The sequence below is a fragment of the Cygnus atratus genome, chromosome 1 (assembly GCF_013377495.2).
Source record: "Cygnus atratus isolate AKBS03 ecotype Queensland, Australia chromosome 1, CAtr_DNAZoo_HiC_assembly, whole genome shotgun sequence".
Lineage (NCBI taxonomy): Eukaryota > Metazoa > Chordata > Aves > Anseriformes > Anatidae > Cygnus > Cygnus atratus.
The window spans coordinates 207417762-207441506 of NC_066362.1; the positions used below are offsets into that span (position 1 = coordinate 207417762).

At 53.4% G+C, this 23745-nt stretch overlaps 2 protein-coding genes across 3 annotated transcripts; one reads left to right on the forward strand and one right to left on the reverse strand.

The window, feature by feature from the left end:
* Positions 1-166: 166 nt before the first annotated feature.
* On the reverse strand, positions 167-9678 carry SPCS2 (signal peptidase complex subunit 2). Of its 2 annotated transcripts, XM_050714888.1 has the most exons (5): positions 9581-9678; positions 3374-3457; positions 2653-2817; positions 1051-1181; positions 167-421 (listed from the first exon to the last, which is right to left on the reverse strand). In XM_050714888.1, exons 1-5 carry the CDS (start codon positions 9617-9619, stop codon positions 235-237), a joined length of 606 nt encoding a protein of 201 aa, XP_050570845.1. In that variant the 5' UTR covers positions 9620-9678; the 3' UTR covers positions 167-234. The 2 variants fall into 2 exon arrangements, with proteins under 2 accessions (XP_050570845.1, XP_035426302.1); XM_035570409.2 differs by lacking the exons at positions 167-421; positions 1051-1181 and adding an exon at positions 1223-1946 and having other exon boundaries at positions 2548-2817.
* Positions 9679-9737: 59 nt separating this feature from the next.
* XRRA1 (X-ray radiation resistance associated 1) lies at positions 9738-23550 on the forward strand. The gene is given in 20 exon segments (XM_050713981.1): positions 9738-9838; positions 10989-11098; positions 12056-12210; positions 12423-12494; positions 13337-13409; positions 14122-14219; positions 15853-15900; positions 15902-15987; positions 16508-16606; positions 17574-17824; positions 17984-18024; positions 18793-18909; positions 20220-20313; positions 20684-20802; positions 21120-21392; positions 21788-21953; positions 22069-22133; positions 22135-22182; positions 22492-22597; positions 23285-23550. Coding segments are annotated over 20 exon segments (2388 nt in total).
* Positions 23551-23745: the final 195 nt, after the last annotated feature.

Genomic DNA, 23745 nt, shown 5'->3' on the forward strand with positions numbered 1-23745 from the left:
AAGGATTTTGTCCTGAATTCCTAACGCAAGTTCACCAGCAGGAAGGCAAAAGGTAGCAAAAGGCGATGCCAACGAGATTAAAAAAGCCCCCGGCCACGCGTTTTGGGGGGGAGGGGGGGGGGCTCATCCGAACTGGAATGGGATTTCAGGACAAAACCCGAGGCGATTGGCTTTGCTCGTTGACTTTATTGGTATTAATTTAGCATGATCTCGGGAGGCAGGCGGCGTCGGGACTCATTTGGTTTTCCTCTCCAGGGCCAGGCTGTCGTGCAGCTTGGAGACTTCGGGCTCGTAGGCCTCCATCACCAGCGTCCCGTTGGCGTCGAAGAATTTCGCGATGGATTTGGTGAACTCGGCTTCTCTCTGCTGTTTGGTTTTCCCGCTGATGAAAGTCAGCTTCAGGGTGTACTTGTCATCAAACCTGCGGGGAGAGCAGGGAGATTTCAGGGCACAATTCACTGAATCTGGCCCAGCCAAGGTGAAGCCAACGGGGAACCCTTGTTTTTGGTATGGGGAAAGCCCCAGGGGGGGTCCCAGCACCCAGCACCCCATGTGGGAGCTAACACAGGCTTTAATTATAACGCAATTAAAGGGTTTTTATACTCTTTGTGAGGGATCAGGCTTTCCCTCCCCGTTTAAAAAGAAGCACAACGTGAACATTGGTGGCAGAGAACTGCTCGGCGCTACTCCCATTTTTCGGGACAGCGATCTTGATGGGGGTGAAACAAGATTTGTAGGTACAAAACTAAGGGAAAATATTTTGGATGATCCTACAGAGACACGAATGGAAATAGTGCACACAAGACTGGCGGGAGCTTTACTGATCACTGCTGCTTCTGAGTCATTTCGTGGCAAATACTAACCACGGCTTGCCGGGGGAAGCAGCAAAGAGCACGACACAGTAGCCAGTGCAGAAAGCTCACGTCCCCGGTGCTGTGACACCGATATTTTCCCCCATTTTGTTTGAAGTTATCCTAAATGCAGCTTTCCTGCCCCGCCGTGGAGCACGCGGTAACTACAGGCCAACCGAAGCTGCCGCAGCACCGATACCGTTTGAGACTGGAGGAGAGCTGCCACACGTCATCGGGGTCCATCCCTGCTGGGTCTTTTCTGTGAGCTACCAGGAAAATACTCTTCTCTTTGTAGGAGGTGTAGATGGTCAGGATTCCCATCATCACAAAATATGTTCGGAAAGGTTAAGGGAATTGAGGCACTGAAGATAGGCAAAGGAGGAGCTGGGCTCCCCTGAGACAGCGCCTTTCAGCCACCTCTCGTGGCGTTATCATTCCCAGCCAGCTGTTTGGCTGACGTCCCACGAGCACGGGAAGCTAAATAATAATTGGGGCACTTTCCTAGGATCTTTGCACTGGCACAAGAGCACTAACGGGTGGCTGGAAGCAGTGGGGAAAGCGAGAACCCGCTACGTGCTTTCAAGAACAAAATTTCTGGGCCAGCTGCACAAAATGCTTTGTGAAACCATTAAGTAAAGCAGAAATCACAACGATGAAATACTCTTTTCCATTACTTTGCTAATTGTTTGGAGCAACATCTGCAGGAGATGGTGGGAAAGCGCGAGCCACAGAATAAGCGCTATTTCTGTTGAGCACGGACCAAGCAATCTCTCTCATTTTTGGAAGTAAATCACCCCAAACGCTGCGAGACGAACTATCCCGGAGTTCATGCCGAGTGCCAAACAGAAAAAAAACACAGCCTGCAACAAGGACGGGACTTGCCCAGCTAGTGACACAGCGGCTCCCAGGTCAGCAACAAGCTTCCAGGCTGCCAGCTCGTGCTGCCTCACCGATACCAAAGCTGCCCTTGAGAGCAGGCCCGTGGGCAGCTCTGGGCCAGCACTGCTCGTCTGGCACGTCCGTTCGTGTCGTCAATCCTCTGTCACGTCCGCTTGTGTTGTAAAACCTCCACAGACGTCGGTCTTCCTGGAGGAACTGCAAAGAAATTGGTGGCACACTGACCCTGACTGCCCAACCGCGCGCACGCACACACAAACCCACTCCTGCAGTGCCATGGTAGAAGCATTACCACCGGTATTTTTTGGTATTTCACAGTTAACCCTTTAACTAGAGCTGGTTCTAAGCATTTAAACCCCGATTTGTAGCGCTGCCCTCCTAAACTCAGCACCTGCTCCTCTCCGACAGAGGTACCCCCGCTCCACTTTCCACTCGCAGTAGCCGAGCTGTTGTACTAGGGGAGGACAGAGGTTTCCGTAGCCACGCTACGGATAGAACTAAAAAACAAACAAACAAACCACAAAACAAAACCCTGAAGCTTTTAAGGGCTGATTTCCAGTTTGGGATTAACAGCCCTAAGCTGAGGAACGTCTGCACAGCTGTCAGATTTAGGAAACGGGGGTCAGCGCAGCCAGGGGGGTGACTCAGCTGCCCAGGAGGCTGCTGTGGGCTTCGGAGCGAGCCGAATTGCTGCCCAGCCTCTGCTCTACGGGCACTTTGCATCCCCACCGCACACAGATCACCCGAATTTAAGCGCGTGACCATCAGATGACAACCGCCCAGACACCCTTGAGGGAACCTGCTTTGGATGGGACTCGAATTTGGAGTCGGACTCGATAATTCTCAGGGGTCCCTTCCAGCTTGGGATATTCTGGGACTCTAGATGGGACAAGGCAGGTAAAGGATATGATACGACACAAAACGCAAGGACCGGCTTGGATTCAGGGAAGGGGTGCAGGTAATCCCAGATGAGGGCTACGATCGCGAAGAGACACGAGATGGTGCAGATGATGAGGCGGCCGTCGATCAGACGGAAGTTTTCGACGTATTTGTACTTCTCCAGGAGGACCTGCGGGAGAATCGTGCAGCGGGGTTTCTCTTGTCCTTTTTAATACCTTTTACAAACCGCTTCTGAGAAGGCTTTAGACAAAACGACCTATTTCGTGCGGGTCAGCTGAACAGAAACCTTATGCATAATTAATATCAACTCAGACATCACGATAATTGCTGTTACTGCAAGCACAGAAGCTGCTTTAGCAATTCAGATCCACGGGAATCAAGAAACAAGCTACAGAATCAGCACGGGTACAGGCACGTCATGAACAAAACGTAAGTGTTTAACGAGTTCTTAAGCTAAATATAAAGCCCAAGAAAACAGCTCGGCGCAGAGGATTCACCTAAAGGGCTAAAATAGAAAGCCCAACTCCACCAAATTCAAACCAGCTCGCTGAAAGCACGCTGCAAGGGGCTGAGGAAGCACGGGAACTGCTGGGTACTGCGGGGAAACAGCCGCAGGCCGATCCCCAAATTCTCTGTGCAGTTTCACATCGCTCTGTGTTTGAAAATCTTAAGGAAGGCAAAGGCTCGGCTGTCTCCAAGCAGGGGGGGATCGTCGCAGGACGTACCTTTTTGGCAGAATCGTCCAAGGAATTTTTCACGGCCGACCCGTCCCATTTGTCAATTTTTACTGGCTTGTCGTCGATCTTCCACTGCAACGGGAAGAAAAAGGAGTTAATTGCCCCTGGAGAGTTTGGCACGGGTTAGGGTTGCGTTTGAATACACTCGCTCCTGTCGGGAGCACAAAAGGGAAGAGAAAACCCAAAGATCCTACAGGACAGCTGCCGTTTGTGACCCGAGCCTAACCAGGACTCGCTCTATTACTGCCGTCACCCCCAGAAAGCTGCAGTTAGGACTTAACGCTTGCCTTGATGCTTCTGAGCAAAGAAGTTACGAACGGACTCTTTGCGGGTGGAAGACAAGAGGAAAACATCAAAGGGCCCTCAGCAATCTGGGCACGAGAGACAAATATAAAGGCACGACAAAGAAAGGAAGTTTCAGGCCGACCGTCGTCCTGTCCGGAACAAAAAGACTTCGAAGCTCTTCAGTAGTCAGACTGTCCTCAAACCGGGCTGCAGGAGCAGGTCCTTCAGCAACAAGGAACCCCAGACACAACGGCTCAGGTGCTGCAAGGCCTTAGTTTTCCTCTGAAATGTATTCTTTTTGGTGGCGATTCCTTGTAGCCACAGTCGGACACGTGAGTCTGAGCCCTTTTTGTTTTTAGCAGCCCATTATTTCAACCCACTGTTAAAAGTTTGAATTCTAGATGTCAGCAGAAGCAATTCTCAACCTCACTCGCGTTACTTCCCGCTCCTGGAGCTCCCCAGACGGATTTACTTAGTACCTGTCGCAAAAGCTCGTTCTCTCCTCTGGAAATCAACGCAAATGAAACCATTTTAAAGTAAGAGGTAAAACCTGATCTGCTCCCCCCGCGTTCACACAGGGAAAAGCGTGATTATCTCCCAGGGTCCGCGGGTATCAATTACGTGGGGCACAGTAAATGTCACCGAGGGTGGTTTACGAGGGGCCAAAGAAACAGGCAGAAGCCTTCAAACAGACAACCAAAGAGCTCTCCTATCGGTGGATGTTACGAAATATTTCAGGCAGCTGCTGGGTCACATTTTTCAAGCCACTTCCCGAGGTCAATACAGCGCACCGGACAACCAAAAGCCAAACCCTTTCCCACGGAAGAATACAGAAGAACTCCCTCAGATGTTTATTCGTCCTTCTAAAAGCATCTACAGCAGCTTTATTTCTTGCCCTTTGGAATTCCCAAGGACAGAAGTATCAAGAGCTAGAGTAGGGAAAGGAAAAAAATGCCTATTTTCTTCTCCCGGTTGGAAGGCTGGAAGTCAAAAACCTCTACGAAACAACACCTGCAGCCAACCCCTGTTACCTCATCCCACGGGGAAATCAAAAAAGCTTTGAGGAAAACCATTCAGACCTGCCCTCGCTGCTCCCAGGGGCAGGCTCCGTGTCTGGAAAGGGAGAGGAAGGGAAGACAACCAGCCCGTCCACGGGCAAACTCACTTTGCTTGGCAACACCCTAAAAGGGGGAGCTTTTCTGAGACAGCACCAGGCGTGTCGGCTACAGGATTATTCCCACGAGGTGCAGAAAATCCCTGTTATTTTAGGGACAAAAGGGTTGACTGGTGTTGCACGTGCAGGACAGCACAGCTGGGTTCTCTGCTGGATCCGTGAGTGTCTGAACCCTGAACTCAGATTTGCCTGTGGGGAAATATTCTCTCCCTTCTTGTATTCGTGCTGCTCAAAGGAAGGCAAGCGAGCCTCACCACGGAGGAAAGGAAAGCCTGCAGCGTCTATTTTCGCTGTCGGTAAAACATCTTGAAAAAAGGCCGAGTCTTTACAGCTGGTCAAACCCTTCCCCTGCTGCTTTTTGCGAATAATAACCAACAAAGTAAACGGGAAGGATTTCACAGCGCGGGGAACCTTAGCAGGCCAGCGAGAGCTTCTCCAAACCAGACCTGCCTCGAAGCACAGCTGCGTTTTTTTTTTTTTTTTTTTTTTTTTTTTTTTTTTTTCCCCAAAGACCACTGAAAGAATCGTTTTGAAGGAATAAAAACTGAGCAAATGTTTTGAGCAACGTTTTCCCACGTTTCTAGAGCTAGGACAGGACACCCCGAACGTAAAACGTGCCAGCACTCTCAGGCTTGTTCCCAAGGGAGAGCGAGAAGCCAGAGGCCCCCACTGAGCCGGAGGGGGACCAGTCCCCCGGGGTCTCTGCTGAACTTAAATAAAAAAAGGAGCTGCATTTACTCCTGCTGAAGTTGTCTGCAGCTCTCGCTGGGGAATCACACCCTAAAAACGGCCAGCGTGCTCTGCGACAAGAGGAACGGGCAGACGGGCAGCTCGGACAGCGCCCAGCACCCTGGGAGTCTGCTGAGGTCCCGATGCGAGGCCGGCGGGCACGGTCCCACTTCCCGCGTCCCTTTCGTGGCTGTGCCCTGCTCTCCTCTTACCTCGGGGATCGGTTTTGCGCGGTTTGAAGCCTCGCCTCCCGGCGACAGCAGTTTGCCCGGCATCATAGCCCGGTGCATCTACCTCAGTGTCGGGACTCACGTTTTTAATCTGCCTGCTGAGGTCTGGTTCTTCTCCCTAAAGCCTGAGAGGACGGAATCAGCGCTGACGCTCAACTTTCTGCCCTTCTTCTCTGAAATAAAACCGACAGCTTTCTAGATGCGTTTGAAAATTAGCTGGAAAATATCAACGAGAAAAGCTCAGGAATCGAGAAATGAATGAAAATAAAGCCCCGGGCTTCTTATTAAAAGCCTGAGGATTTTAAAGCGATTTTACAGGCACCTGCACTCCATCCCTGGAGGCACAGGACCGCTAACGCTTCACTTAGAGAAGGGATTTGCGCAGAGGGGGACGTCGATATGCAAAAAAAAAGAGTGGAGGCACTGCCACAATCATCTCCCCAGCTTTACCTGGGAAGCCCGTGGCGGCGCGAGAGCTGGATTCGTGCCTCTTGCCCTCCGTCCTAACCCGCACGATGCCGGGGCTGCCAGGTAACAGCGGCGATAGCTGATATTGATCTCTCCCGGAGACGGGAAGCAGCGCTTTCAGAGGCACACGTGGAGCCCACATGGCATTTTTTAAATAAAGCTGTTACCGGGGGGGAGGGGGGGGGGGTGGAAATAATCTAATCTCAGACTGCGTAAGGCAGAGAGCTGGACCAGCAGCTCCTCGCTCCTGCTCAGCCTCAACCTGTTCTGCTCCGAGGCAGAAACAGCCGGATAAACGCGGGGCGGCTCACGCCAGAGAGGATCTCGCAGTGGGGACACATCTGCAGTTTGGGACTCCAGGCAGGGAGAAGCTTTGGCCTTCCCTTTACCTCCGTCCTCGGTGCTCCCTGAGGTTACTCCTCCTACCGCAGCACGGCTCCTCCCTAATTCTTTCAGGCTGACCTGCGGGGCCGAAGAGCCAGGGCCGAGGCTGCGGGAGAGGAGCAGAAGGAGGCGCTTAAAGGAGGCAACAAACGTCCACGCGAGCACAGCGACACGCACGCGTCTCTCCGCTGCGGCTCCGGGGGAAAGAGGAATGCCGGCAGCCCCCCGCGGATCAGCACGAGGGGAGGCAGAGCTGCAGGGGCGCGACGATGTCCCGTGGAGCACGGCAGACGCCAACACGTCCGCTCCTGAAGCTAGAAGAAGGAATTTTGCAATCAGTTATTTGCTTTGATCACTTCGGGCGCGAGATCAGAAGCCTCAAAGGGAAAACTTCGATTTGGTTCCAGTCTGACCGGGGGTGGGGTGTAAAACAAAACCCAGCTATTCCAAAACCGTCGTCAGCGTGGGTGCGATTCGACTCCTTTCTGTTAAAAATCGAGTGAAATGGCATCACGTCAGAGGCCTCACTTCTCCTCCCCACTGGGGGAAAGCTCCCCAGGGGAAGCAAACGTGGCAATCTCCAGCCAGGCAGCGAGGGGACTCGGGACCTGGCCGCACATCCCTGTAAGAACGAGGCTCCAGCACCAAGCACGGCCGGTGGCTACCTTATTTGAAACTAAGAGAAGACAAAAAAAATACAGAAATGCAACTTCGGAAAGCCAGAAACCAGCCTCACGGGGACCCCAGCTGCTCGCACCTGAGTAAAGCTGCTGCCCGCAGCAGCCAGGAAGCATTCTGCTGTTAGCTCCAAGAAAGGGGCAGGAACACAAGCGCTTCGTGTCACTGCAGCCACCGCCGCATCCGAGCACGCACACAGCTCACTTGTCAAGCTCTCACCTTCCCCTAAACCCCTTCTCACCGCTCCCTCCTCAGCAGGGGGACAAACCCTAGGGGAAGTTTCAAGACGTTCACGTCTCGGAAGCGAAGTGCAGCACAAACTTCACCTCTTTCCCCTGCCTTGTTCCTTCTGCTCTCCTGCCAGCCTCATTTACATCACGTCCAATTCCAGGCTGCGACACCTTCTGGCAGCTACCTTGTCTCTTCGAATCTCGCTCGGAAGTTTATGGTGTGCTTTGGGTATTGCAAACATAAACAATCAAGCCATAAAGTAACAAAGATTTGTTGCCACTGCAATATCAACACCAGCACAGGCTACCTAAGCTCTTCAAGGAGAATAACACCCCTGCATTGCACCTGATCTGTGCTTTCTAGTAGAAGGGCGGAAAGAAAATAGCTTCCCCTTCTTAAACCCTACAATCAGGAACTTGTAACAGGTCTCGAAGGAACATCCGCAGCAGCTGGGAACCAGGATGTGGCTTGCGAAACCTAAAAAAGGGCTGAGGCTCTGGTTAAGAACTCGGTGCCGCGCTGCTGTCAGCTCAGAGAAATAAAATGGTGAAACCTCAAGGTGCTGAGGACCCGAGAGTCGCTGTCACACCACCCTGAAGTCAGCCAGCGCGCGCTCTGGGGTGGCCCTGGTTACGTGAGGTCAGGAGGAGCTACCTGATTTTCACGGACACTGAAAGAACATGACAAGGACAAAAGAAAGCGGAGAATAAAGAAGGTAATTAACGTGCCTGTCTTCCTAAACTCCCCCTGATTCAGCTTACCAGCGAAGTACAAACAGGTATGTGAAACAAGCAGGCTGTTGTAGGCCTTTCAAGCCTTGGCGTTGAGGCGCTGTTTTTCAATTTGAGAAAAATGTGAGCAATTAGGGACTGAGAAGACAGTTTTCCGAGGTGATACCTCTGCAACAGATAGCCCAGTTCCCGAAAATGGTCAGATTTCATCTAAGTCATCAAGGGGGAGGAAATGACAGGCGCATAGATCAGCATTGGGAAGAAAGGGAGATGAAAACAGAGCAGACTCAAGCGTGCACACGTGCTTCGTGCACAAACCCTGATGAAACTTCTCAGTGAGTTCTTCCGGAGCGATTCAGCCCCCAGCACCAGCAGTGCCTTTCCCTCACCAACAATCTCACTTCCTTCCGAAATAACCAGCGCTTGGACACACGGCACGTGGCAGAGGGCGCGGGGATGCCTCGAGAGCGTGACACTTGTTAAGTTCTTGCAGCGTAACCACAAAGCGCTCTCGTTTCAGAGCTGCAAGCTGAGCACACCTGCGGGAGACGTCCGGAGATATTTCACCAGCACCTTCCCCTACAAGAATTGACTTAGGGGGTTAGCTGACCATTTTAAAGAAACGTCACCAGATGTTGCATACAGCGAGGGTGACTTCAACGGATATGCAGCAAGGGTGACTTCAGCTTCATCAGACACAAGGAAACGGTGCTCTTTAGGAATTACGAGCATACAGAGATTAATGAAAATAGAAATGAAAATAGAGTTAAAGCGTTTTCAAGTGCAGCCAGCCCTCTTTTGAAGTTGAGTGGAAGATGCCACATACACCACTCTGTAGATACGCCCTGACACAGGGGCAGCTGCTTTTGTCTTCTTGGGAATAAAAGGGAATAAAACGTCCCCAGATCTTTAGCTTTGTCTGCCAGCAGGGCTCAGCAACCCCCAAACACAACAAAGGGGCTGTGCCACGAGCACCTGAAACCGAGCTGAGAGCAAAGCTGCTGCCCCAAAGGGGGACCAGGGAAGGGTTTGGGGTGGAAGGGGCCCTAAAGCCCTCTCAGCCTGGGCACCCCCAGCCCCTCAGGGCAGCCTGGGCCAGGGCCTCGGCGCCCTCAGAGGGAAGAATTTCTTCCCAACGCCTCCCCGAAGCCTCCCCCCTGCCAGGCTCCAGCCGGTGCCCCTCGTCCTGTCCCCCCAGCCCTGACCAAGAATCCCTCCCCAGCTTCCCTGCCTCCCCCTGCAGGCCCTGGCAGACCCCCTGGAGCTCCCCCGTCGCGCCCCGCACCTTGTCGAGCAGCCCGTTCCTGCCGCCTTTGGCCGCCATCTTCTCGCCTCCCTCCTCCTCCTCCTCCTCCTCCTCCTCCTCCGCCGACCTGGGCGCTGCGGATTGGCCGCGCGAGGCATGCTGGGAGTTGTAGTTTTGTGCCCCACCTCCCGTTGCCATGGCGACGGCGCGGCGAGGGGAGGGGGAGAAGATGGCGGGCGCGGCGCGGAGGCTGAGGGGGGGGAGGGGGAAGAGGGCGGGCGGCGCCGGGTCTGCGGGGTGAGGAGGGGGGTAATGAGTGCTGTGGGTGCACGGATTGAAGTGTCAGGGTGTATCTGGGACGTGCGGGGCTGTGGGAGTTGTGTGGGGGTGTTCAGGCGGTGTTACGTGTGGTGCTGTTCCGTGCATATGGGTGTTCATGTGGTGCTGGTGTGTGTGGGTGTGCTGGGTGTCTGGGACACTGTAGGGGACAGGTACGAGTGTGTCAGGACTGAGGGAGACGCGTGTGCAAGGTGGGGTGTGAGTGGGGTGTGCGTGGGGAGCGGTGGTGCAGGCGGGTGGGGATGCTGGGGGCTGCTGGTCACAGAAACACCAAATCTTTTAGGTTGGAAAAGTTCTCCAAGATCGCCTAGTCCGACCTTAAGCTGAAAGAGAAACAAGTCTCATGCGTTTTTCATAAACGCCTGAACCTCCGTGAAGATTTCCTAACGTGACCCACTCACCACAAGGCACCTAATTTCCAGCACACCTGTACCTTACCCTTGGCTTTGGCTCAATTTCCTCACATTCCTGTGATGTCAAATTCACAGTCTCCTTCCTCTGTACCCCCGTGAAGCAAGACCTCAGAAATCCTGAGATTTAAAAGTATTTTTTCACAAGTCACGCGGGCAGCTGTGTGCCCCTGGCATGCCCTGTGCCACCACCATCTCGCCGCTGTGCCACCCAGCAGTGCCAGCATGGCGCTGAGCACCTCTGTGGGTGCTGAAACACCATCTTTACCCATACCGATGGTGCCGTGCTTCATGCTACAGTTAACTACTGATGTAGCACCTCCGAACTGTATTTCCAAGGACTGAAAGGTGTGTGATTTTTTTCCCAGAGCCGCCTCAGATTGCAATGGAAAAGAGCTGGGGGAAGGAGGAATGGGTAAAGCCGAAATCCCCTGAGTCACTGTCCACACAGCCTGACCCACACGCTCTCTGGTGTCTGTATTTTGCTCTCTTGAGATGGAAAATAATGCACATATGCCTATCACCTCATTTTGTTCTCCATTTTAGAAGCGATGCTCTTCATGTGGCACTAACAGTGTTCCTTTGCGTACAAGCTGATACTTAATTTGTGACTACCTCTGTAAAGAGCTGCTTAAAGCAAAGTAATGCTGGAGGTAGTGAAAAATTTAACTCATTTATTTGTTTTCCACTTTTCCCAGGAATACTGCAGTCAAGATGGCTACAACCGGACTCTATAAAATGGGTGATGGAAACAATTATGCCACTAACTGCTTTCCTGCCAGAAACATTTTGCACAACAGTAAAGAAGGTGATGCTGAGTGCTGCTGGCGAAGTCACCCTGCAGAATTATGGCATGCCCACAGGGGCAGATCCACCAGCCATGCCAGATACATTCAGCTGTGGTTTTCTGCATCAACATCACAGCTGATAACCCAGATAACAGAACTTAAAGCTATGCCTAAACTGGCCTAAAAAAGTCTTAAAATTGTTTAAGACTGAAATGAAGAGGGCAGAATGTCTAAGGCATCTGTTCAATGAGGGCTCCAGCAGGCATCTCAACATTGTGGCAGGAGGGAAGCAACATCTGACCTTCAGGAAAGGCACATGGATAGCACGGCATGGTTCTTCATCAGTTGTTCTGAGCTAGAGCTTCTTCGTCTCTGGGGTTTGACAGTCACATCTGTGAAATGCTTAGGAATGGCAGAAATGCCTTCTAATATTTGAGAAATAGCGGAGAGGTCTACAGGGCTGGTTGGGGCTGGAACACATAACCTTTTAGGAGAGGTTGAGGGCTCGGAGCTTGTTTTGTCTTGCCAAGAGGAGTCCAAGGGGAGACCAGACTGGGGCTTACAGCTGCCTGAAGCACAGCTACAAAGACAACGAAGCCAGACTCCTCTTAGTAGTGGCAGATGGTATAATGAGGTAAAAAATTGCAGCTTGACAGGTTTAGGTTGGATGCTAGTAGAAACTTCTGCACTGGGTGCAGGCCAAATTACCCTGGGAGGTGGTGGAATTGCTAGGCAAAGACGCTGATCTGATGTTGCTGATGGTCCTGCTTTGGGAGGGAGGGTGGATTGGAGACCTCCAGAAGGCTCTTCTGCCCACATTTCTACATCTGCAGCCCACTGCTCTGTTAGCATCTCTAAAGTAGCATGTTTCTCCTCTTCTGTGGCTGTGGCTGCAGCTTTAATGTTCCTATCTTAAATATATGGTCATTCAACGTTTTATATCCCTGCATTTCTGTTGTGCATTTCCATTGTGCCAGGGGCTGGGCGCTGGCTGCTGGCACCCATAGCCACCCCACGGGCCTGGGCTGAGCCGGGAACCACCAGGGAGACAGCACAGCAGAGGAGAAAGCCCCCACGTTCTGCCTCTGTGGAAGAAAATAATGAAGACAATGTCCTGGATGAGACATTTCTGGTGAGTGCCTCTCCCTCCCCATCTCCCTGCCACTTTCTTCCCCCTTGCTGTGACCCAAGGGACCAAGTGCTACCCTCACCTGGGGGTATTGCTCCGTGAAGAGGGGGAGAGCTGAGGTCTGGTTTTGGGGTTCAGGTCCCAGGAAGAGACATACAAGGTTGCTTACAGATGTGGTGCAGGCCTTAACATTTCATTTTTTTTTTTACTTTCAGATGAAGCACCACTGTTTGAAGAACCCTTCTGACCTATGTTCCGTGAACATAAGCAGCCAAAATCTGGTCTCTGTGAGTATCAGAGGCTCAAGAAGTATTAGGGAACTGCCTTGAAAGTTGAAAAAAAATACTACATTAGCACATAAGTGTCCAGAAATCAGAGAAAACACCTCAGAACCAGGCATATTTCCTGCCCAGGAGGGTGAGCCAGCCAGCTGTGAACAGGCTTGAATGATCTGTCTTGCAGACTGTTGGATTGTGTCTTCACAAAATTAAATTAAATTAAAAAAATTAAAATTAATTAAATTAATTAAAATTAAATTAAATTTAATTGTGTCTTCCCCAAATTAACACGGTCTTCATCAACCGTAGCCTGTTCCTCATTTATGTACACTTGCAAGTTATTTTTCTCTGGGTTCAGGGGTGTTTATCTCAGCTGTGGCAGGAGTTTAACTTCAGTGACTTTTCTTTGGGCTGGTGACTAGCTGGCAGAGCAGAGACAGAACGAGCTGAGGTGCTGATAGTTTTAAGTGTCTTTTTAGGGTCCTGTCCTGGTACCGGGAAGGACAGACGTGCTATATAGAGTGGCAAAGTTTTGTGTGTCACTTGTGGGCATCAGATGTGGCCTAGGAGCCCTGTGACATGCAGAATAGCAAGGTCAGCAGTGGGGGCACAGAGGGGGCTTTGCTTTGGGGCTCAGCTAATCCAGGTCTTCTGGAAGCCAGCCACCAACTCAGCTGTGCTTTAAATGCTCTCCATAGACAGAAAACCAAAGGAAGACTTAACAAAGTGCTATGATTTAAGCATTATGAGAAACGGAGAGACCCACTTGTTTCAGATCAGTTTACAGCTGGAGCTGTTTTGTTTTGTTTTGCTTTGCTTTGTTTTTAATACACCTTTTTTTTTTTTTTCAGGCTAAAGAAGATGATTTCGAGAAATTTGATTGTGTTGCTTTTATAAATGCTGCTGAGAACCTGCTGACGTTAGGTAAGGTAAAAAAAAAAATTTGTTTTTTTGCATTACCAAAAAGCAGATATTGCTTTTCAAGCCAGGGCAGCTTATGCTTGTCTAAACTCAGGTCTAGAGCTTTACAAAGAGTTTTCATGTGCACAGACAGCACTTTGCAGAATTGCTTCCTTTCTGTTACTGAGCTGAAATCCTTGCACTAGTTCCCTCTTTAGTGATGATAATTGTGTGCCACGGTGGTGCCCTTTTTGTTATTAGAAACAAAGCTCCTTACAAAGAAAATCCCCATTTAATATATAGAAACATGGAATAATGAAATGACTTCTCCCAAAGGCTCAGAAGGCTAATGGGGGAGCTGGGAAGTGAATCCAAATCCAGTGTCATGGGCTCAGTTAATTTGACTAAGAAGAAAGGAAATCTGTTTATGACTAGTAAAACGTATAAGCTAAATGTGCTGTCAGTAGCTTCACGCAAGAATCCAGCTGGGGGGGAAGGAAATGCATGAAAGCAAACCAGATGTCTAAGGAGTGGGCTGTTGGGGCGTTATGTGTGCTAGGGACAATTGTCTAACTGAGTTGGCATTTTCTTTCAAACGTGCCAACTGATCATAGTGCAATATTACAGAGTCCTGCTTGTTCCTGCTGGTTTTGGTCCATGACAGACCTTGGGACCTGGCTTGTTCTGTTACTGCTGGTCTTCACTCGCTGGACTGTTTCCTCTTCCACCCTTGCAGAGCCATTTCGGAAGTTTCCGGGGCTGCGGGAACTGGAACTTTCCTTGAACGGCCTAAGAAATCTGAAAATCACTGCTGGAGACTTCCTGCATTTAGAAGTAAGATGAGGGGGAGCTGAGACCTTGGTCATCTCCTCCCTAGCATAACGCTGAAGCCTAACACGTAGCATTGACGTGTGTCCCTGCAGTGTGAGTTCTCTGAAATTGTAGGGTAATCCCCTCTTCCTTGTGAAACCAGGACGTCCCTTCTGCTGTCCCTCAGGGACCTGCACATCTTGCTTCCTCTTCCAGATGCCCACTACTCAGCCCTTTACCACAGGACTCCTTGTTTCCCTGTCACACACCAACCCCTTTGCTGTAGGATCCTCTCCACTCAGCCCATCATAGACTCCCCACTGTTGTCCTCCTCACCTCCTGCCCTTCTTTCGCTCCTCATGGACCCTCATCCTGCCAGTGCCAGGCAGGCTTTCAGTCACCGGTGTCATCCTTCACCTGATTTTGTATGATCCCTGGCAGATCCCCATCCTCTTCCATGCCATGCTCTACCTCCCTGCGTCCTGTCCTCCTCCTCTCCAGGTAGGTTTCTGCAGTTTCCCTGAGTTACAGGCTGCCTTTCTAACACAGCTAAAGAGTCTCTTTTTTTTTGGCTTGTTTGTTTAAAAAAAGAAAAAAGGGACAAAGTGGATCCTAAATACAAAGAATGTGCTTGGGACGTGGTCCTCTCCCTCCAGCTTGGAGTGGGTCGTCTGCTGCAGGAAGCTCAGGCTCTGGATCAGCAGTTCTGACCTCACCGAGGTTTGCTCTCTTCAGGGAGGTGACCCTGCCTGGATTTCTCTCTCACTGTATACATTTTGTGAGTGCTGCTGGGTGGAAAGTTCTGTCTTAAAAGGCTTCTCTCGTGGCTCATCCGAAGAATGGTTTGTGGCTTGGCGGTCGGCTCTGCAGGCACTGATGGCGTGGCTCACCGCGCTGCTGTGGTCCTGGCCTCCCTCCTGCCTGCAGGCTTTGGGAGGTCTCAAAACCCATGAAACGTGGGAGAGCTTCTCCAATGTGCCTCCGACGTACTTTTGGTAGCTCACTCAGCGTCTGAGTCAGTCTGTGAGCACAAGCCCAGGTGCTGGGAACTGAATTTCCAGGGCTCACGAGGCCGGGTTGGACCCTGGCCATCCCTGAGTGCCTCTGCCTGAGCAGCCTGGTTCGCTGGCATCGGCCGTGAAAGGTGGGGATGGGCCCCATCCTTGTGTCGTTCCCCATCACATCTCCCTTTCGTATGGTGCCCTTTTGGATCCCAGCTTCATCCTCGAACCAGTACCCAGGATCCTGTCTGCTGACAGCCTGGAGAAGACAGCTCTGGGAATATTCATTGGAAAATCACATTAAATTGATTTGGAAAGAGCCGTGAGCTCGTGCCAGGGAAATACAGCCTATTGTAATGCCCCAGAAAACTATTGCTGTTCAGCCGTCAAGTCCCATCTTGTGCACGAGCTCCCAGCAGGGTCTGTTCCCTGTTTTTATCCTGGCTGCTGTCACACGAGTGGCCAGCCCTGAGCCCTTCTGCCAAGGTCCCACCGCTGTCCGTGAAGTCCCTGTACATCAGAGACGCTCACGGCGTCACCCTGGGGTGGGCGGTAGCACGACGGCAAGTTTTCTGTAAGGATTTAACACCCACCTGGGGAAAGCCAGCAGAGACTTGTTCTTTGCTCCAGGGGCTGCTCTCTTCTGTTTCCTTCAGGACCTGGATCTCTCCTATAACAACTTATCCCCGGAGGATATTTGGGCAGTTGGGGGATTTGTCCCAGCTGAAGATCCTTCGCTTGACGGCCAACGGGCTTCGGACCCTGCCTGCGGACCTGGCAGGCTCCTGGCAGTGAGTGCACGCAGCAAACGGGGCTTTGCCTTGGCCAGGGAGGTCCTGGTGTGCCCACTGGGATGCGCTGGGTGGGCAGGGGATGGAGCCAGGGGGCTGACCTGGTGCCCTGAGCTAGGACCGTGCTCACCCAGGGTATCTGCTGTCCAGAAAGGGACCTCCAGGCGGTGATTCAGCAGCTGGGTGGCCGAGCCACGTGAGCAGGATGCTATTTATTCCTCATTAATTAGACCCTTCCCATGGAGCTTGCCCGCATGTGTGCGGCTGTCGGAGATAAGGCGCTGAGCTAGGTGGTCTTTCAGACTGATTCGATTTAGCTGCTTTTAGGTAGGATATCAGTTTCCTCTTCAAAAAATGCAAACAGGCTCCAGCCCTGTCTCCCAGAGGAGCGAGCAGATAGATACATCTTCCCTCAGTGACAGCAGATGATGTGTTTTTCACCCGTCTCTGCTTGAGTATGCTATTAATGAGCTATTAACGAGCCTCTTTTTGCTATTAATGAGCCTCTCTGTATTCACAGCTCTGCTCATTTAAGGTTTCCGTCTCTAGAGGTCTTGGTGCTGGATGACAATCAGCTGTCAGACCCGAGCGTCTTTGTGAGCCTCTCTAATCTCTGCAGGTAAGCAAGCACCCGGCAGCAGGCAGCGCTGGCTTTTGAGGGCTGGCAGCTGTCTCCATCAGCTGCTGCACAGGAACAACCTTTAAAAGAAAACCCAAATTCTTTGTGATTCACTCGGGTACTTCCCTGTGAACTCGCAAATGTTACTGCTGCAAAGCACAGGCAGGCCAAACCCAGCAGGTGGCTGCTAAATCAGATCCTGCCCTGGCTGTTTGCTGATCTCCAGGTCTGATGCTGAGAAACAGCAGTTACTTTCTCCATTTTCCCTTCTCTGCCCCAATTTGTCCTTTGTTCCAGGGCAGCAGCACTAGGAAAGGCTGTGGATCAGCTCCCTTTATTTAACACGGGCTTTCATGGTTCAGCCAGAGAGGAGCCGCTAGGAAGGGGGCAGTTATGTGCCCCTCAGCTGAGCTGTGAAGGGTTTGGGTACGGCGCCGGGACCTTCTGATGTCACCTGGTGACCTGGAGGTGGGAATTGGGTCTGGGTTCTTGGCTCCGCCAGGATATTCCCAGAGGAAACTGTGCAGTGTTCGTAATGAGGCTGGGGGAGTGGCGTGAAGAGTTTGGGGTCTCTGCTTTTCCCTAAGCTCTCTTGTGGCCCCAGGTAAGTGCACTGGTGGTGTTACACTTGTATGGGAAGGTGGGCCATCGTTAGGGAAGCCCAGTAGGACCACAGCTCATTAGAGCTCTGGTGATCTAATGAGCTGCCAGGGTGTCTCCTGCTCTGTTAAATCCCCACCATGAGCTAGTGCTGGGTGACCTTCGGGTTGGTCTGGGGGACTGAAGTCATGGGCTTCGGGGGCAATGAACTGAGCTCATGGTTTGGATTTTACACGTCAGGAGAGGAGGGGAGCGGGGCAGCAGGACGGGGGTGTCGGGCTGGCTCTGCACTGGAGGGCCAGCCCCCTGCCCTGCGGCTGCCAGGAGGAACAGATGGCTTTGTGTGTGCATTTCTTCTTTCCTCTAGCCTGAGGGAACTGAATCTGGACAGAAACAGGATTTCAGCGGTCCCCTACCTGCACCAAGCAGAGAGCAGGCAGTTCTCCCTCCACCCCGCGCTGGACGACGGCACTTTTAGGGCGGAGTGGTACCAGTCCCTGAGCAGCCTCCGGCAGCAGCCCCAGCACGAGGGCACGGAGGTGCCAGAAGAGCTGGAAGCGAAGAAAGGGCAGCTTGAATATTCCGTGTTACAGAACAACGGGGATCCAGCCGGGAGAGGTGAGCAGTGCACGCCTCTCCCTGCCCTCGCTGACGCTGTTTCGATGGGAGAGGGCTCAGTTATCCTAGGGTGAAGCCTGGCTTTTCCAGGTCGGGGCCAGCTGAGCGCTCAGCCTCATGCATTACACATCCAAACCCTCACTTTGTGTTTCATTGCAGAGGTCCTGTTTGATTCTGGCTTTCAGGGATGTCCAGTGCCGGTAAGAACTGTTGGCTGAGGTGTGGTTTGGGGTGCAGGCTCCAAAGCTTCCCTTCCCCACGCCTCTCTCTCAGCTCTTTGTTTAAGCTCACCAGTGCTGCCCAGACTCTGGGTGCTGCAAGTAATTATTGTCTGCCATCAGGGAGGTCAGGAGCAAGTTTTCCCTTAACCACTTGAGCTTAAACTTCGATAGCTTTCAAATGGAAGCTGGGTAGCTATTTGCTCATGCAAACACACAAACTGCTCCCTGCGTGGGGCAGCGTGCTCTGCAGCTCAGGTAAGGACTGAAGCTCAGGTGCCTGGAGTTCACGTGAAGGCTTCTGAGGGCTTTCGAGGCACGCAGCAGGGAGCAGGAAGGAAATGAGAGCTCTTAGCTTCCTCTTGCCGTGTCCCTGCTGAGAGGGCACTGGTTTCCTAAGGAGAGAATTTTAAAGGCCCTTTCACAATCTGCCACCAACCGTGTACCGAACAAGGCTGCCACCAAACTGCCACCAGCTGGCTCAGAGTCACCACCTTGCAATGGTTGTAAAGGGCTGTTGTGCTTTGAGACACCGTTTTCCAGCCTGTCTGGAGCCTTGGACTGATAATGTGCTGCCTCTCTCTGCCTGGCTCCTGCCTCAGAGGCTTTCACCACAAGCCCGAGCTCTGGAACACAGCAGGTAGTGGTTGGGAAAGCACCAATATTAATAGTTTCTGTGCACGTGGAGGTGTTGCCATGTCTTGCAGAGCCTCTGGAGCAGGTGCCTCAGCCTCCTCCTCCTCTCTTTAGGGTGTTTCCAGGGACGGATGCCCATCTGCCTCGAAGACTCTGCCTGCTCCCTCCGTGCGCAGAGACATTTGTGCTCCCTTTCCTGAACTGCAGCGTCTCAGCCTGGCCTTCAACAAGGTGATTTTGGGTCCTGTGGCTCTCCGTAGCTGCACAGATTCAGCTGCCTGAGCCCCAGGTTAGTTCCCTTGGAGACACCTTGGCTCCTGAGGCAGAGGGGCACAGCTCTCCCTGGCATCCTTCTGCCACCTACGGGGACGTCTCAGGCATCCAGCATCGCTCAGGTGGGACAGGACACCTGCTAGGCGGCTGAATTGCACCCAGCTTGTCTAAACCCCTGCACGTTATCGTGGAATGACAGAGTGGTTTGGGTTGGAAGGGGCCATAAAGCGCCCAGCCCAGGCTGCCCCCAGCCCCACCCACCCTGGCCTTGGGCACCGCCAGGGCTGGGGCACCCCCAGCTCCTCTGGGCAGCCTGGGCCAGGGCCTCAGCGCCCTCAGAGAGAAGGATTTATCAGAATTCACCAGGAAAAGGGGGATTGCATCAGCAAACGGGGTACAGGAAGGCCCACCCTCCCCTCGGGCTGATACTTTGCCGGGTCTGTGCAGCAGAAGGTGATTTATCCTCGAGGACTTTGCAGTGCTAGCGCCAGGTTACACCCTCTGAGCTCAGGGTGCCCCGGCGGACGAGCAGCACACATTTCTTTAACATCCCCTTCCTAGAGCAAAAATTTGGCTCCTGCCAGGGCTTCACTCATGTTCCTTCCTCCCTGGGTGAGCTGGGAGCGCTGTTACCACCAGCGAGGGGCACCCTGTGCTGGGTCGGGCTGGGATGGAGGTGACTTTCCCTGCAGCAGCCCATGCAGTGCTGTGCTCTGCCCTTGGAGCTAGAACAGCCCTGGTAGCGCACCAGAGCTTTGTCTGCTGCTGAGCAATACTGGCACAGCATCAGGGCTCCCTCCAAACACCCAAAACCTTCTTCTCCACCTTCTCCTCCTCCTTCTCCTCCCCCTCTTTCTTTTCCCTTTAATTAAATTATCCTTAAATTATCCTTATCTCAACCCACGAACCTTTTTTTCTTTTTTCCCAGCATACTTTCTTCTCCCTCCCCTCTTCTTTTGGGGGCAGTTTTTCCACTCTCTTTTGAGTGAGAGAGCGGTTGTGGTGGAGCTGCCCAGCAGGGTAAAACCACCACAGTCCCCTGCGGTGTGATCGTGCAGCTCTGCTTGCTTGCAAAACATGCCTCTGGTTCAGGGATGCCACCTCCCTCCTCCTCCCCTCCTCCCTGCTGCACACATCTGCCCAGTGCTGGGCTCCCCATGCGTTGGAGGGATGTGTTTTTCTGGGAGGATTGGGGTGAAACTCTACAGCCTCCCATGTGACTCGGTGGCAGCTGCTCAGAGTGAATGGCAAACCGTTTTCTCTTGCAGATTGTGGATGAGACAGCCCTCTTACCCCTGGCTTTCTTCCCGCGGCTGAAGGAGCTGACGTTTCACAACAACCCCCTCACCGCCACCCGGAGCGGTACAGTGTGACCCTGGCTCCACCGGGCACTCCTGCTCCGTCCCTCCTTCTGTCCCCTCTCTGGGGCAGGGACCCCTTTGTCATTGTCACTTGGCGTTTGGACACCCCTGCCCTGCTGGCCCAGGCCCCCAAGAAGGTGCTTTAATTGTGAAAGAGCAACACCATGAGCAGGGCTCTTGCAAACGCTGTTTCAACGCCCTGCTGCTGCTCCTGGCCCCACTGAAGCCCCTAACAGCCCAACCATTAATGCAGCAGTGCAGTCTCGGGCTAAATTTTGCTCCCCGGATTGTGTTTATCCCCTGAAGATCCAGGGTTCCTCCTCCAGCAGCTTTCCGAGGGGATAAATCCTAATGAACCCCTGCTCCAACAGGGCAGCCGCCTCTGCTGACCCGGCTCCTCCAGCAGAGGTTGGGGATTAAACTTGTTCGCCACAAGAGCCTGGCTGCGGGGCGGAGGCACTTCTCCATCCCTCTCAAAGCCAGCCGCAAGGTGAGGCAGGGGAAAGGGGGCTCGTCCTAGGGCAGGGACAAAACCCTGGCTGCAGTATTTAGGGTGGGGGGGGAAGGGGTGGGCACGGGAAGAGCATTCAGGACCCCAGTGGGGTTGGTAGGCTGGAGGGAAGGAGTGGAGGAGCTTTACTCCGCGTGAGGCTGGGGTGTCCAACCCCCAGCTCCTCCCTCGTTGCCCAGGTGAGGTTCGTAACTGGGTCTTTGGGTCCAATCCTGCCCCTTGACCTCATCTGAGGGATTCCTGGGGGGCTGAAGCTGCTGCCAGGATGTCCCCTGAATGCCTCCATGTCCCTCCAGGTCTCGTCGCATCTCCCCAAGGTCAAGAAGGAGCCGCTGACGCTGGAAGCTCCTGCTGAAACCTTGTGGAGGCCGCTGCCAGCCGTGGAGGAGGCTACAAGAGGAGCTGGGGCTCCGAGTCCGCCCCGGCTGCTGCCTCCCCTCGGCCCCACGCCTGCAGCGCTGAGCAGGGACGCCGGCAGTGGCAGGCTGGGGGTGCTGGGGCACGGGGAACGTGGCTCCAGGCCTCCCAGCACGGCCCCGGAGGACGTTGAAGCCTTCTTCATGACTCAGGTGTGTGAGGCTGGGCAGGACTCGTGAGAACACGAACGGGTGGGCAGATTGCCCTGGGTGGCACGGCACTGGGCTGTGCTGGCTTGGGGCATAGCCCCAAACACCCAGCTCATCCGTCCCGCGTTGTGCCTGCTGGAAAACTCCCTCTTAGAGCCCACGAGGGCAATTTCTGATTTAATTTCCCTGGAAATCCCAGGACTGTCAGTCTGCAGAGGATGGGGATGGACCCTCTCCCCTCTCCGTGCCCGCTCCCACCACGCAGTGGACAGGGCTGGCTGCGTGGCTCAGGGCCACCACGAGACACCTCTGACCCCAGCAGGACAGGCTCTGGCTGACTTTCCTTCTGGGCTGGAAGGAAAACGCTGCTGTGAAGTCCTTTGTTTTGCTTCTTCCAGGTGGAGGACGTGTCCGGGCCCCGGCGGCGACCCGTGGCGGAGGACAGGCTGGAGAAGAGGAGCGAGCAGGGCGAGGAAGGGAGCCCCCGGGCTGTTTCGGAGCGCTACCAGGGCTACGAGGAGCTGCTCGGTGGGGACACCGACCCAGATTTTATCGAGCCAGTTGGTGAGCGAGGAGAGCAGAGGGCTCTTAGCAGGCTGCTGAGCACTTTGGTCTGCTCTGACCAAGAAAGAAGCAGCAAAAGCTGTTGTTGTTGTCCCCTTCTCCCTTTGGTTCACAGGGATACAGAAGAACGTGCAGGCACTCTGCTACATCCTGAATCACCCCCTGGTTTACCGCGATGCCAAAGCCACGCCTGGAGAGCTTGCAGAAGCCCTACGTGCCTCGGAAAAAGGTAAAGGGACCAGCCTCTGAAGGGAGAACAGCGCCATTAGTGATGTTGGTGTCTGGAAGTGTCCCTGAATTGACGGCGCAGCTCTGGGGTGGTGGAAAGCTGATCCAGTATTGCCTAATACACCGATAATCTTAGGTCAGTGTCTAAAATGGACCAGCTCGGTCCAAAAAGAGAGTCCATCTCACCTACCTCCTGCAGAAGCACGGGCTTGTGTTAGTTTGGGAGAGGGAGCAGGAGAAGGAGGTGGAGGATTGTCTCCCTGGATGGAAGGCAGGCACGCTGCAGCCTCCTGATCTTCCTTCCCTGTAGCACGGGAGGATGCCCGGCCCTCCCGCCCGCAAGACAAAAGTGGAGGCGCTGGAAGGGATCCTGATGGCCATGAGAAACGCCTCGACCGTCACCAACGTCCCTTTGGGTATGTGGCCGCACTCCCCCTCTCTCCTCTTCACGTCACCACAGATTTAGGGGCAGGATCTGAACAAAAAGGTGTCCCTGAGCTCGGCGGGCATTGGGAACAGAGGCTCCCCTGCTTGCTGCAGCCTCACCCCACGTCCCTGAGCCTCTCAGTCCCCCAAAGCGTTGCCCCTGGCGCTCTGGCTGTGGGTTCATGGAGGAGGTAATGCAGAGCAGACACTGCTGGAGTCTCTGGGCTCCACAACTGGGAGTATCCCTACAACTGGGAGTAACCCCACAACTGGGAGTAACCCATACCCAGCTGTGAGGGAAACGATCTTGCAGTAGAAGTGTATTTGCCCCTGTGATGATGCAGGATTTGGGTCTTTGAGCGCTGGCCAAGTTTTATCTGTCTCAGCCCCTGCGGTGGCACAATCCTGAACCTCTAGCACGAGCCCACGTTTCCTACCCGGCTACTCCCAGTGCTGTTTCCTTCCCCTGCACTAATTGGGGAAAGAGTGGTGGAAAAGGGAATAGATTAGGCTCTAAGAGCCACTGCCCAGCTTGAGCCCAGCCCTGTGGCCGCGCAGACGTCTGTATTCACTCTGGAATTGCTCAGGACCTCTCCCAGCCCCGCTCCCACAGCCCCCTGGGCTGGGAGGGCTGGGTGTGCTGGCAGGATCCGTCACTCTGCTCCCACCTTTTCCAGCGTCTGCTTTGCAAAAGGGGAAATCCAGCCCCAGGACGTACCGCGAGGCGCTGAGGCTGATGGAGGAGCTCCAGGAGGTGTTTGAGAGCGGCGAGGAGCCGGCCCCGGGCAAGGCCAGGCTCTCGGACGAGGTGCCGGTGATCAGAGCTCTGCTGGCGGAGGCAGCTTCCAAGCAGGGGAGCCCTGAACAGTTGCAGCTGCGAGGAAAAAAAGTGGCCAAGGAGGTGCCCAAAGGGAAGGCTGCGGCGCAGCCAGTGCTTGAATAAAGCACCCAGACCTTTGTCCTCTTGGATAAATTTGTTATTTTTTTATAAATTGGTTTGGAGCCGTTTTTCCCCTCCTGAGATTGGAAAATCGAGAGTGGGGAAAAGGTTCACCTGAGGCCCTCAGCCAGCAAATTCCAGCTTAAAAGCACCAAACCATCTCACCAAAACATCTGAAACGCTTCGATGGTAGCACAT